We start from the raw sequence: 15011 nt of genomic DNA, 5'->3' as shown, positions 1-15011 counted from the left end.
TAAAACTCCTGTGTTATTTCTTTGACGGAGTAAGGCCAATCCTACATGTATATTAGACTGCATCACCAAAAAAAGGCGCGGTTTTTCCGCCGGGATTACAAAACTTTTTATATTCTAAGACAACCACCAAAATATTTCGGAAAAATATTAAGATTTAAGTGAGCTGGACCGATTTGAAAATACCTCCAAAAATGGAGTTTTTATGAATAAAAATAGTTTCTTAAAGAACTTTTTGAGAAAAGCCCCCTCAGATGACAAAAGAGATTAGGCTTAAAAAATCTTCATAAATATATTTTTAAATCTTTTCAACGGAATCGTAATAATGAGACTTTTTTCAAAGATTGATTTACGAAAAACTTAAATAATTGGGCCAAAACTAGTCTGATTTAGACTTATGGGATATCGGTAGAAAGGTATTTTCCCACTATTTTTATTTATGTCCAAAAAAGTCATTCGTGTCCCAATTATTTATTTTTTTCAAATACCAACACATCTTAATTCAACTTTGAATGATGTTCGTTCATCCTACCTTTCTCTTTCATCCTTATTAGCAAAGGAATAAAAAGGGTGACAAAATACCTTTCCAATGATACCTCACAAGTGTAAATCGGAAGAGTTTAGGTTCAGTTATTCAAGTTTTTCTTATGCCAGTCTTTGAAAAAAGTTAAAAAACAGCATCAAAAATCTCATTATTACGATTCCGTTCAAAAACTATTTTTTATTTTTTTTTTAAATATTTTTATGCAAATTTTTTAAGCTTAAACCGTTTTGTCATTTGAGGGGATTTTTCGAAAAAACATCTTTAAGAAACTATTTTTATTCATAAAACACTCCATTTATGGAGGTATTTTCAAATCGGTCCAGCTCGCTTAAATCTTAATATTTTTCCGAATAATTTTGGTGAACGTCTTAAAATATAATAGATTTTATAATTCCAATGGAAAAACAGTTCCGATTTTTTTTTTGTATGGGGAGTGATGCAGTCTAATGTATATACATAGACATATCTGTATTCATAAGCAATAACCGCCTAACAGGTCTATTCTGCGCTGGTAATAAAAATTTTGTAACCGGTAAATAAAGTTCCTGTAAATTTTTAAACCTTGGTATTTTGTGTACTCTTGTAATCGGTAAATTTTGTTACCATCTCATAAGCTGGTAACAAAGTATTGCCACGGCAAATATGCAATACCAGAATCTCCACAATTCTTCATAGCTGAATTGCTGAATATTTTAACAGGATTACCAACATACCTAGAATCGCAGTGACAAGAACTAGTAACATTTTTTGGTAATACAATTTTGCGGTTACAAAATCTTGGGTAACGTGCAGAATAGACCTGTAAGTCGACTTAAGAAATAATTGAGTTATATAGTATATGCTATCGTATTTTGCAACTACCATTTCATGTGTATGTGAAATCCCCATCTCGCCAGCTAGACTATTTAAAAAGTTATAGACGAACCCATTTTGGTTTCCTTATAAAGTTAACATTACAGTCCAAATGTTTAAAACGATTTTTTTTCTCGAATTCAGGTTTTTCGACTTAGGCGGTTATTGCTTATGACCACAGATATGTAGACATATGTACAGTGTATTTTGCTTAGCTGCACATCCTTCTTTGCACGAAAAACTTGTGCACGTAACCGAAAAAGGCACTTAAGCGAATTTTCTTTACTACTTCAATGAGGAAGGTATCCGAATCCCTATGAAACCAAATATTGGCGGAGCACTTACCATGTAGAAATTACTGCAAGCGAAATTTTTACCTAATGTCATCTAATTATCTATATAACTACATAAATTGATAGCTTTACCTTTCAGCAGAAGCTGGAGCAAATTTTTGTTATAATTTGTTAAAAAAACTTAAGGTGAAGTCGCTATTGCCCATATGATTATCATGTGCTAAGAAATAGTTTTTCGCATTTTCTGACAAACGTATTATTTTGAGTTGTGACTCTTTTGAAGACGGTGTGCGATATGTATAACAGTGCGATCGATATTAAGCATTATATAGTACTAGTAAGCCCGGGCAGACGTTGTCCTGCTACACACCGATACATAGGCAGATTACATGCATCGTAGATATTTTGGGTCTTCATACCGAAGCTTGATACTCGGTAACTCGGTTTCCGGTATTTTTTTTTTTTTGTTACACTATTTTACACAAACAAAATACATTAGAAAAAATTACCGGAAACCGAGTTACCCAACACCGAACTCGGTGTGAAGACCCATATTGTTTATTACGTTTCATTGATATCGAAATTTACAAAAGATTGTTATTATTGTTCACCACGTTTGAAAAAAAACGATCTCTGGTTACGGTTCAAACATCAGCCAGGGGTATGGATAACATTGGATGGTGTCATAACGGTAAATTTTTTGTTGCTGTTGATGTGCGCATATTAATATGTATAAATACATACTACTGGGTGGCGCCGAATGAGCTATATGGTTTGAGTTCTTTATAACTTTTTTAATTATTAAATTTGTGAAGAAGACTTGGGGAATTAATTATGAATCATTACACGATCAAACAACGTGCACAAATAATGTGATAATGTAATGTGAAAATCCAGACTTTATTCACAATTGGGTAATGAGCGATGGAGCCCATTTCCTATTAAATGGGTATGTCAACAAGCAAAACTGCAGGATTTGGCCTACGGAAAATCCAAGAGTAGTGCATCAGCGAGAATTACACCCACTTAAGTGTACTGTTTGGTGCGGTGTATCCTCCGAAAGGATAACTTGCCCATATTTTTTTGAAAATGAAAGTGGTGTCTCAATCTCTGTCATCGGTGCTGCATATCGGATGATGTTGGAAAATTTTATTAGGCCAGCTGTGGAAAACCATCCAAACTTGTGGTTTCAACAAGATGGAGCCACAGCACATACTGCACGTGCCTCAATGGCTTTGTTAAGGGACATATTCGGCGAACGCATTATTTTGCGCACAAGCGATTTTAACTGGCCTCGACGTTCACCAGATTTAACAGCTCCTGACAGTTTTCTTTGGGGATATTTGAAAGAAAGAGTGTACGTTAACAAACCAAGAAACCAACATTCGAAATGAAATCATGGCCATTACACCCGAAATTCTGCGAAAAGTTATGGAAAGTATGCTAACAGGATATCATTTATCAAAGCTAATTGCAAAAAATTCCCCAATAATATACTGTATTTAAAAAAAAATATATAATAATCGCATAAATAAAAAAGCTATAAACCATATAGCTCATTCGACGCCACCCTGTACATTATTTTGTTGCTATAAGAGCTGCAAACCACTCCAAAAATCGGTGCGGTTCGGTTCAGTGGTCGAACCACTTAGAAAAAGCTTGTACCGGTATAAGAACCGGTTCACGAGCATCCCTGAACCGCGGTTCGGTTCGGTTCAAGTGGTTCAATTTCTTAATGCTAAAGTATATAAATATTACAAAAATATGACAAATTCATAATATACAAATTAAAGGGTTTGTTATTGAGATCAAATTTAAATATCCACATGTAGGGTGGTGGAATAATAGGGACACCACATTTTATCAAATATTGGCTATTTTTCTTTTCTTTATTTAATGCTTATATTTTTTAACCATATAACCCAATTTTCAAACTTTGTGCAAAAACTATGAATATTGTGCACAGTTTCATCTAAATTGCAAACTTTTTAATAAGAATTTCTAGGAAAATTGTTTTAAGTTTTAAGTCGATTTTTAGCAATTTTTCACGGATTTTCTTCCATACAAAGTATGTAAGTTGGACAATTTTTTTTTTTATGGAAGAAAAGAAAAAAATTATTTTAAATCACAGTGAGTAAAGTCAATTGACCTTATTTCCGTTGATCTTATTACCTGTCACCGTCGTAAGCGTCGTCATGTCATAAAGTCGTAAAATTTTTCTATTTAAATTATTCAATTAATACCCTAAATATATAAATTTCAATTAACTAAGTACAAATAAATGCAATAAAGTAGAAAAGTACAATTAAAAATCCTAAATGTGTTTTGTTAGGAGTATCATTAGTCGCATAGCAGTCGAAATGGTGGTAAAACGCGGTCATTATAACCGTAAAATGACGGCAATTATCCCCGTAAAATGAAGGTCATTATACCCGTAAAATGGCGGTAATTATGCTGTTAAATTAATGTCATCATGCCCGTAAAATGATGGTCATTATGCCCGTAAAATTACGGTCATAAAACCAGAAAAAAAATTTGGTAATTTGACTAGTAAAAACCAGAGTAGCTGTGACGGGTGTAAGCAGTGCAGCTATACATTTTGCTAAGCGCACAAGACTTGAAGAAGAGCGAGATGTAAAGTCACACGTACGGAAACATAAGGAAAGAAACGGTCACAAAATCTACCGATGCCTTTAAGAATGTGATGGGAAAAATACGGAAACTTTCAGTCATGGCTCCAGGTCATTTTACTAATCATTTGACCAGTATCTTTCTTGCGGGTATTGCCCCGTGAAATATGCAGTGCCAGAATTTCCACAATTCTTAATAGCTGAATTGCTGAATATATTAACTGCATTACCAGCGTACCTAGAATCGCGGTGACAAGAACTGGTACCATTTTTTGGTAATAAAATTTTTCGGTTACAAAATCTTCGGTAACGTGCAGAATAGACCTGTAAGAGGAAGTCTCTACGATGAGCAGAACCTGAGATATAACGATTTGAAGAAGTAGTACATGATTAGTCAGAACCACGAAAAAGTCCAAACATTGACAGATCATATCTCCGAAGAAAAAACTGAAAAAAATCCTCGAATACGTGATAGCTCATTTCGTGTATAGAACCCATAGAAAAAATTTGAGGCGAATAGAAATTGTGACACCAAATATTAAAATGTATGCCGTTTTGTTCTTTTACATGGAATGACCCCTATTTAAAAATATAGTATCTGCGTAATGTTCGTTATTTTAGTTTTGTTAATAAGTACATATTTAGTTTGGCAAGGGGAGTATTTGAAAATAAATAATAATAATAATAACACCGATAGTTTTTTTTTCAAACATTTTCAAAGACATGGCCGGAGAAGACGGTTTCACCCTACTTCGGGTATGGGAATCGAACTACATCATTAGTTTTTTAAGTTTTCTGCACGCCTTCATACAACTTTTTATTTTGAAATTTTTGCCTCCAACGGAAATTTTTCAGGTTTTATATCCTATTTTATGGTTTCTAACTTTTATCTGGTTTGCTTTTTCGGCAAAATTTCTTTGACAAAGTTGTTTGAAGGTCTCAGACCTTAACTTTCGTAAACTTACCAAACTCCAGAAAGTAGGTCTTGGACACTTAGTGGAAAATCCGAAAACAGTTTTATACTAATTACACAGGAGAACACAAAAACAAAAACAAATTATGAACCAGAGGGTAGACCCCAATATTTCTAGGTTTTTGGGGTCGCTGAAGACGTATATGATCAAAAAACAACTTCAACGGACCATTTTATCACTACCACCCTCTTACAACCACCCCTAGGGATTGAAACTTAATTTTTTTTCGACCGTTGAAACCGAGAGTGACTATAAAAAATAAAGTTGTAAGGTTGAAAATGGTTTATTCGTAAACAAATATAATGACTAAATAAAAAAAATTAAGTGGATATGTGGTTAATTAAAGATAACTGCCGCAAGAAGTACTATGTTTACTAGTGTAAATTCCACAGAAGACAACCACGAACTTTATTAACACTTTCAATCCTCCTATCCAATCTTCATTATTGATACAATTTCTTACCCATTCGACTGACTTCGGATTCGTAATAAGTTACCTCAGAAACATATAGAAACACAGTGGTGTCAAATTGTGTCAAAGCGTCTTTGAGCAAATAGTTTTCTCCACCTAGATTTGGATTGCAGACCACTGTGGGGCGCTTTATACCGAATATAGACATAATGTAGTCATTTTCCGTTTCAGCGGCCCAAAAACATGGAAATACGCATACATTTGAGTTTTGTATGAAAATTCAAAATTCGAACCCATTCAGGGTGTAGTAAGGAAGTTACAAGAGCTGAGGGAGGGGTATAATTAGTATTTTTTAGTCATTTTCGGTTTTAACGGTCCAAGAAAGAGAGGAATACACACTCATCTTAACTTTGCATGAAAAATGAAATTTCAATCCCCAGGCGGGAAAATGGTCCGTTGAAGGTAGTTTTATTCGTCATATTCGTTTTCAGCGACCCCTAAAACCTAGAAATAGTGGGGCTACCATCATGATCACAACATTTTTTGTTTTTGTGTTCCTGTGTAATTAATATACAACTGCTTTCGGATTTTCCACCTAAAAGTGTCAAATACCTCTTTTCTGGAGTTTGGTATGTTCACGAAAGTTAAGGCCTGAGACATTATAAACATCTTTGCAATAGAAATTTTGTCGAAAAAAAAACCAGATAAGAGTTAGAATCCACAAAATAGGTTTAACACCTTAAAAAGTTTAATTGGAGGCAAAATTTTCAAAATAAAAGTTGTAAGAAGGCGTGCAGAAAACTTAAAAAACTAATGATGCATTTCGATTCTCCATATCCGAAAATAGGGTGAAACCGTCTTCTCCGGCCATGCATGTTTCGCGGCTATAACAGTGTAATAAAAGCAAAATAAAGCTTATTAAAATCCAGATCTTCACGTGATTTTCAAAACTGCAATAGTTTTATTTCATCATGACATTTCTATTAATATTTTTAGGACGCCCAATGAGTGTATAGATCCTGCAGATGGTGGTATTCACTCAAATCTGGATGCTGTTAAGCAAACACAAAATGTAGAAGATAATCTCCACATGAATTCCTTCCATTCGCAAATTCCTATTATAACACAAAGCAATGAGATTAACAGCACTCCTACTGGTTTAGTGGAAACTTCTGCGCATACTACCCAGTTGTCTAGACATGCTTTGATATGTTTCGAAACAAGGCCTTCCACTATTAAGCTGCCATCTGAGGTACACGACACATCAAATAAACTCACTTGTGAAATAGAAGACTACGACAATTTTAAATATATCTTTAAGGATAATGCTATTACAATATCAGATGTATCCGTACATTATGTACAAACGTCAAAAATCGGTGATAAAATTCAAAATGACTTTCCACTTGAGTGTTTAGCAGATTCCACAAAAACAGCCGTTTTTAATAATGAGTTTATTAATCTAGAACGAGAAATCTCTCCTTGGAGTATTTCTGAAATGGAGGACATTGAAAAGACACGATTGAGTTTGGTAGAAACATTGCTTTCCGAAAGCGATGATGCTGAGGAAGGCGCGAAGCAGAATTTGAAGGAACCCGAAAAGGAATTGAGCGACAATATTTCTTCGCAGCATAATCCTGGGGAATCATGTTTGGCTTCATTGCGAAAGGAAAGTAAAATCGATGTACATGAGAACGTTAATTATAAAGAGTTTTGCCGCCAATGTAAAAATTGTCAAGGGGTTCTTACATGCGAAAGTGTACTATCAGCTAGTGAGTCATTTGCATTACCAACAATGACTCCGTTCGCCCCCATTGGTTTTGAATGTTTGGCGAAACTCCGTAAGCGTCCAAAATTAAAACATATTCATGCGTATTGGCGGCGTAGATCATTGGAGAAGAAAGAAGATAATTTGTCAACTTTCGTCGAACAAGGCGCTGAATTAGACGAAGAACAAAACCGGGACTTTTATAATAGATGCCATAGGAAGGATTTTGAATCCCGTATCGAGTTTCTTAAAAGGTAACTCCTTAATAGCTTATTTAACGTTCGTTTTGCGTTTTATTATTATAATTTCTTGGTTTTAGAATCGATAAGCAAATCAAGGATTTGAAGATTTTCGAACCATTACAAACGGATATTGTTTTTAAGAATCTAAACGGAATGCTGAGGTAATATACTTACATATGTATATATACAATTCCTTGTTGTTGTTGTTAATGTTGTTGTTGTTGTTGCGGCTACAACAACCCCGCCCAGATCGGTTCCTTCAATCGTTATCGTCAAGGTCTACTAGCGGTAGCGTGCCGCCTTGACGGGGTATGTCAATAGGGACAGGGGCGTGTGATTCAGAGGGCAAACGAAAAGATGCTGTGAGTCCGGGCATTCGTTAAGAACATCCTCGTTTAATCTGCTCAGGTATGAGTTCAACCTGCTGCAAAAACCAGAGCGCAGTTGGGCTATTGTGGTCTGAGTCTCCCGAGGCAGACGGAAGTTTTGAGTCGTGCACGTCTGGTGGTTGTATGCCCAGAACGGCATTCCCAGGTCGGGAGTCTAAATAACTCCAGACTGCCTCTGTGAATGCCGTTCAAAGCCTGTTGATAAGCTGGATAAGCTGCCGGGTCCAGAGGTTGTTTGATGAATCTCTGGACTTCGTCCGTCAGTTCGTAGAGATGCCTCCTGACGTGGCTGGGCGGAGGCTCTTCTGCAAGCAGTTGTTTGTTTGGGTGACCACGCCTGGGGCTCCCAACCAAAAACTGCTTGCAGAGCATTGTATTATGCTCCTTAACAGGAAGCATGTGGATCTCGTCGTGCAGGTGGTGTTGCGAGGGCATCAGAAGGCATCCTGTCGTTGGCCTGAGCGCCGTGTCCCCGCTGGCCACACGGGCGCTGCATAGTTCAGAACCGGCCGGCGAATTTCCTTGTACGTTGCCAGCAACGTTTCTTTGTCTTTGCCCCAGGTGCTGCCGGCTAGCGACTTGAGGACCTTGTTGCGGCTTTCTACTCTATTGACAATTGCGGTTGTAGGCGCCGAGAAGGAGAGCAGACTATCGAAGGTTACTCCGAGTATCTTCGGGTTTTTCACCGTCGGAATTGGTGTATCATCGACGTGGATTCCCAGTTGTAGTCCAGGTCCAGGTGGTAAAAAGTGTGGCTGAGGATTTTGTAGGGGAGAGAGTTAGGCTTCGTGCAGTGAAAAAGGCTAGAAAGCTCGGCGAGATAACCGTTTATTTTCGAGCACAAGTCATCAATTCCATTCCCAGACGCCATTATCGCACAATCGTCAGCATAAGAGACTATCAAGACTCCCTCTGGTGGTTGAGAGAGCTTTGAAATGTAAAAGGTAAAAAGTAATGGGGAAAGGACACCACCCTGTCGAACCCCTGTTTTATTTTCCAAAGTTTGCTCGATTTGTCTCTAAAAAGTACTGATGAGTGACGACCACTCAGATAATTCGCCGACCACCGTTTGAGTCCCTGTGGGAGGAGGCCTCTATGTCTTCTAGTAGCGTTGAATGGCTGACAGTGTCGAACGTCTTAAAGCTTAAACAGACGGCAGCGTTGATCCGGATTAACTCAGACTCCATCCGGATCAACTGCAGTTAATTCCCGAGTCGATCCGGATCGACGCTGCCGTCTGTTTATGCTTTTAGACCAGCGCTACTAGAATGGTTCTCTCACAGGGGCGGTTTCGGTTAAGGCCACGAGTTATCTGGGTATTTATGGCGTTAAGTGCTGTTGTTGTGCTGTGCACTTTACGGAATCCATGCTGATGTTTCGCTGGGGTCAGGTGGTTGGTAAAATACGAGAGTAGCAAGGCCTCTACTGTCTTCACTACCGGGGAAATGAGGGTTATCGGGCGATAAGACTTCCCTTTGTTAGCTGGTTTCCCCGGTTTGAGCAGTGGAGCCACTCTCCCCATCTTCCAGATGTCTGGAATGACGAGAGTGGCAATTGACAGATTGAGGACCTCCGTTAGGTACGCTACTCCCGCAGGACCCAAATTTTTCAGAATCAGCAAGCAAATTCCGTCGGGTCCAATGGCTTTGGAGGCTTTCGCGTTGTCGATGGCTACCCTGACCTCGCCGCTGGTGAAAACAAGAGGCGCACTAGGTTTTGGCAGTTTGTGCAGCCTTCTGGTCACTTGGCGTTTGGCTATATCCACCGCAGTATGCAAAATGAACTGCCGGCTAAAATAGCTCGCACATCGCTCCGGTTCTGACAAAGCGTGGTCACCAAAGTCTATTTCAACTCTGTCGTCACGCTTCGTCGGACGATACTGCACGGTGTAGTGCGTGATGAACGCTAGGCCACCCCCATTGTCTCGCTCGAGATATCGACGGTGCTCATTGTATCCGGCGCAATTCAACAATGTTGAATTGCCTTGCAGCTTCGTCTCTTGGAGCGCAGTTATTAATATTCCGTGCCGACCCATGAAGGCTGTTATCTTCTCGATCTTGCTCTGAAGTCCGTTACAGTTAAATTGTAAAATCTTCGTGTGCCTAGGGAGACTTATTGGGATGTGGGGTGTTAGAGAAGTGTGTTGCCGGGCCGCCACATGCTGTGCTTGCTGCTGCTGAGGCTGTTGCCCTGTGGTGATAGTGGGCGGCGTCGCATTTGGAGATTGCGACCGAGCAGCACAGCAGGGTCCCTCGTCCAATCTCGCGTGGTGCGCAGTCGTGAGCATGCCCTAAAGTGACACCAGCCAAGGCAAGTGTTGCACTTGACTGATTTCACATTACGGAATATCCTGGACTGGCACACCGTGCAGATTGTCGGCGGAACTAGGAGTTGTTGGCGGTGGCGTGTGGGTGGTGGTGGTGCAGTTGAATCGGTGGTGTGGTCTGTTGTGTCAGTGGTGTTGTGTATTGTATTGTGTTGTGGTGCGGCTGTGTTTGCGTTGAGTTGCTCAGGCGGACTCTGTTGTGCCTATGTACTGCCTATGAGTCGTAAGGTCTGAGCAAACTCGGAGATGGCTCCACCCATTGCATGTGTTGCATGTGACGGAGGTGGAGTTGTGGTGTAATCCTCTCTGATATGTTTAGGTATGAGTTCAACCTGCTGCAGTAACCAGAGCGCAGTTGGGCTATTGTGGTCCGAGTCTCCCGAAGCAGACGACGTTCGGTCTCGTCCACGTCTGGGGCTGTATGCCCAGAGGTTTTTGCCTTGAGGGTTTTGTCAAAGGCTGAGGTGAGCTTAGCCTATCCTGGGTCGAAAGAAGGTCCCAATAAACCCCACCAAATAAAACACAGTATCCTCGTGTTTTTAATTCGAACACACACACACACACACACACACACACACACACACACACACCGCTATAACTAGAGTGCCGGCAACCTTACGTCCAAGGAGAGAGATAGAGATATTGATGGTGACGTCCGGTGCTACGGAGAGGACGAATCAGAAGCGGTAAGCAGTGAGTGACTAATGGCACAGCCGGTGACTCTCAGTAGCGGCGGAGCATTCCCACGACATCCAGAATGACTCGGGCTATTGTTTCGGCGACCTAACCCCGTTTAGATCGACGAACCTCATCAATCGTTTTTCGTCCATGGAGCAATACCTTGCAGCCGGGTTGCTACGCATCCTTCTTCTCCGGGCGGACATTGAGTCCAACCCTGGACTAGCAACATACTTCTGCTGCGTTTGCCAGAGACGACCCCATCCGAACTCTACTTCGATTAGGTGAAACTTTTACAACGGACGGGAGGGAGTGGACCACAGCCTTTGTGGCCCCAGTTGTTCAAGCCAAACGGCACCACCCACCCCCACGGCCGCCAGCTTGCGCAACGCGCGGGTCCGAACCAGCACTATACGAGCCTGCACGGCTCTAAGAAGCTCCCGTGTGCAACAGCAAACCTTCCAAGTCTCACACCCCCCATACAACTCTAGCACACGCTCCAACTCGCGTGTGAGAGCCAGCAAGCAACTCTTGGTTGCCCAAACGATCTGTGGTGTCAGAAAAGAGTATACCGGCATGTGCCATCAGTACAATGGTCGGCACTTCATAGAACAACTTTTCATGCTAACCTCGCACGTATTCTTACGCTCTATCGTTTAGTCGGTGCGCAGAGTAGTATTTGCATAGTTAAACCGGTCAAAATTATTTTGTGTTTTTCTAATCATAATTAGGGATTTATAGGATAAAAATTGCTAACTACACTTATCTTAGCATCATTGTCGTGAAAAATTTAGTTATATTCAGTTATCATATCTTTAAGTTATTTTTACAAAAAAAGTAGGAAAAAGTAGGAAAAAACTGGCGATGGATCGGGGTTTTTCATAGATCTTTGACAAATAGTATTCAATCGTTACGTAATTTTTACCAAATTAAATTTGAGACTTACACCTGTTAACAATGCAACCCTCCTTACGACTCATCGTGGTTCGTCCTTCGAAAATCAAAAATGGAGCAAATTCGAGCGAATTATTTTTGCTTTAATTGCTCCAAGATTACTGTAGTAACGTATATTTCAAGGAACCAAACTTTGAGAAACTTTGACAAGTAAACAAAAATACCAATATTTAAAAATATTATTCAACAAAAATAGCAAAACAGACCGATTCTAAATTTTCCAAACGAAGGCTATATTGAAAGCAATTTACTTAAATTTAGTCTTAAATGATAAAAATGGCCTTCTTCCATGTTCAAAAGGTTTTTTCTTGAAATAGGTCTTCACTAAAACACAATTACCGAAGAAACAAGTAGAACGACTAAAAGCGTGGAGAAAAGAAAAACTACCACAACATTGACTGTTTTCAGGTTGACATATGGGGACAAAGGGAATCAATTGGTAAATCAGTCTTTTGACCGGTTTTTCTGCATAAATACTTCTATGTGCGGTGGCGAGATATCAACGAATCAACATCGAGAGTGGCTGTTCTGCTTTGTTTTATTAATGCAAAGGTCCCTTGCGAGAAATATGCATGTAAATATGTACAAGGGATGTTGCGAATATTTGCATTCGCATTCGTTATGTGAATGATTCGCATCATTTTACTCATTCGCATTCGACATTCGCATCAAATGACACGAATGTTTGCGAATGCGAATGTGTACATGGGTAGAGAGTCCACTCTAATATTATTGAAACGGCTCTGTACACTTGGTACATGCAAATTTTTATAATTTGTACATTTTTTTATTATTTATCAAGAATTGGAATTCTAGCACAGAAATCAAAAGCTCTTTTCTTGATAAATTATGAAGAGTGACAAGCGTTTACAAATTGAAATTTCATATAAAAACTATAAATTATGTAGTATATTAAAAAATTTGCTGCATGGCCGGAATAGTAGGATTGCTGGCAATTTGTGCGCTTATTATCGAAGAACTTTTTGGATGTTGCTTTATTTATTTATATATGATCACTGTTTCAGGAATGCATTAAATTTTGCTACACTGGTCTTTGTATAATTTTAGATTTGGTTTAAAGTGACAGTAATGGCGGTTTTCTTAGGAGATATATGTTTATATTTCAATCTGAGCAGCTTGACAATAGGTCGTGTGAGTTTGGGAATGCAAGTCTATTAAGCATAGGTCTTGCGAGAGTGCAGAGAGGGGCCGTGACTTGAAAACGACTTCGACTCACTTCAATAGAATATTAAGATCTTCAAAGTTAACTTTGTTATTGCCAGCGATTTATTATTCATTTTATCTTTGGGCTGCCATAATGGCCTTATATTGCCGATAAATTTGTTCTTATATATATTTTTTTCTTCCAGGGGAAAATCCTCCGGCGGATTATTATAGCAAATGCCGCAATTAAAGCCGGTTCTACCTTCTCTGCTATTTCGTACTGGGTAATCAGAAAATGTTTTATTTGTTGCCATGTCAGACATTTTTTTCGGGATGGAAGCGATTGCACCCATGAAGTAACGATTTTTCTGGCAGGGCTGCGGAACATACATTTACCAGAATTGGGTCCCAGTTATCGGTGGGAATGTTCTGAGTTTCTAGCACGGATACACAGTTTGTAACAGTGGGCTGTAATTTTATGAATTCTTCGCTAGTTTTATTTTTTTATTTTTGGCAAGTTAATTAGAATCGTTACTAGATTATCTACCAGTACCCTTTCATTTTCTTATCTTGATTTGAGTGCATCCCATGCCAGATTGAAATTGTCGTCATTTAGTGCGAATTGTTTAACTATACCACCTGCTTGACCTTTTGTTTTGTACCTGAGGTGGTATAGTTTTTGTGCTTGAGACAGTTGTGGGTGGTTTCTGTACACGGCCGTAACCATGTCCCGGAAGGACGGCCATTCTTCATAACCTCCATAAAATACTTCTGTATCACATGCTGGTACTTTTAGGTAAATGCCTGAACTTGCTTCTTGCTCTTGGGGTATTTCCACTCTCTGGGGTGGAGTAGGTGCGCTCATTGATTTTAATAATTTAAGCTGATCGGAAATCATTGCTTTTGTTTCTTCGTATTTGCCAAGGCAGGTTTCGTATTTGGCCGAAGCCGAAGTTTTAAAATTTTGCGGGAAAAACGGAATCATCCGTTTCGATAATTATATCGTATGCCGCTTGAAGTCGGGCCCAAAAATTGTCAAGATTGTTGTTTTTAATGTCCAGAACCGACTCTGAATTATCTTGAATTGGGGATGAGGAGAATATAGTGCAGTATCTTATTAGACTGCCACTGTAAAATAAATTTTGCGGCTGAGTGGTATTTAGTCTTTTTTTTTTTGGATTGTCACCCTGTTTTGATCGAGAAGATTCTGCAGGAGTGTTTTGAGGTGTTTTGTCGGTATTAGCCGTTGTTGGTAATTTTAAATGAATTTAAGTCTTAGCTTTTGCTCTTTGACTGGAGTTGTATCAGACGGTGTTTATGTACAGTGACGAGCAAACCTGTAACATGGTGTAACACTTTTTATTTCAGCCACCGCTATCTTTCCACTCCCTACTCCTCTCATAAAGATTTGAAGTCAATCCAACAACAATAATAAAACCGGCAGGCAAAAATGTAAATTAAGGCAAATGTTACAGTTTTGCACTCACTCTCAGTTTTGCATTTTACAGTTATCTTTTACTTAGTTGTAGTCAGATGACTTTTTTCTGTATTGTAATTTAATCAAGAAGCGATTACCAGTATACTAGATTTACTGCAGAAAGGCGGGACCGTAGGAAAAGTGGAAAAAATTGTGGAATTCGCCACATAAAAATGTTAAGACTGAGAAAAATATAGCCTAAAGTGTTACTAAGGACAAAGGAAGTCTGCCAAAAAATATTACGGTCCGATATCTTGTGAACTTAGTAGCAAGTAGCGCTGCAGCCACTATTACAGAAGCGCTTAAGGTGC

The 15011-nt window shown here is 39.1% G+C and overlaps 2 protein-coding genes across 4 annotated transcripts in view; both read left to right on the top strand.

Annotated features, from left to right (window-relative positions):
* Window positions 1-15011, top strand: part of LOC118733322 (D-2-hydroxyglutarate dehydrogenase, mitochondrial-like) — a 468040-nt gene that overhangs the window by 95762 nt on the left and 357267 nt on the right. The gene's annotated exons all lie outside the window — the stretch shown is intronic.
* The window catches only part of LOC118733321, a 259753-nt gene continuing 251416 nt past the window's right edge, over window positions 6675-15011 (top strand). The window contains exons 1-2 of one of the 2 annotated variants that reach the window (XM_036462676.1): window positions 6676-7724; window positions 7790-7873. In XM_036462676.1, coding sequence (XP_036318569.1) covers window positions 6793-7724; window positions 7790-7873 — 1016 coding nt within the window. In that variant the 5' untranslated portion in view covers window positions 6676-6792. Of the gene's footprint in view, window positions 7725-7789; window positions 7874-15011 lie in introns of both variants that reach the window. The other variant, XM_036462677.1, reaches the window with a different exon arrangement.

The sequence above is a fragment of the Rhagoletis pomonella genome, unplaced genomic scaffold (assembly GCF_013731165.1).
Source record: "Rhagoletis pomonella isolate Grant_MI unplaced genomic scaffold, Rhpom_1.0 Rhpom_scaffold_00002, whole genome shotgun sequence".
Taxonomy (NCBI): Eukaryota; Metazoa; Arthropoda; class Insecta; order Diptera; family Tephritidae; genus Rhagoletis; species Rhagoletis pomonella.
The sequence above is the reverse complement of the archived record's forward strand: the minus strand, read 5'-3'. Positions and strand labels throughout refer to the sequence as shown.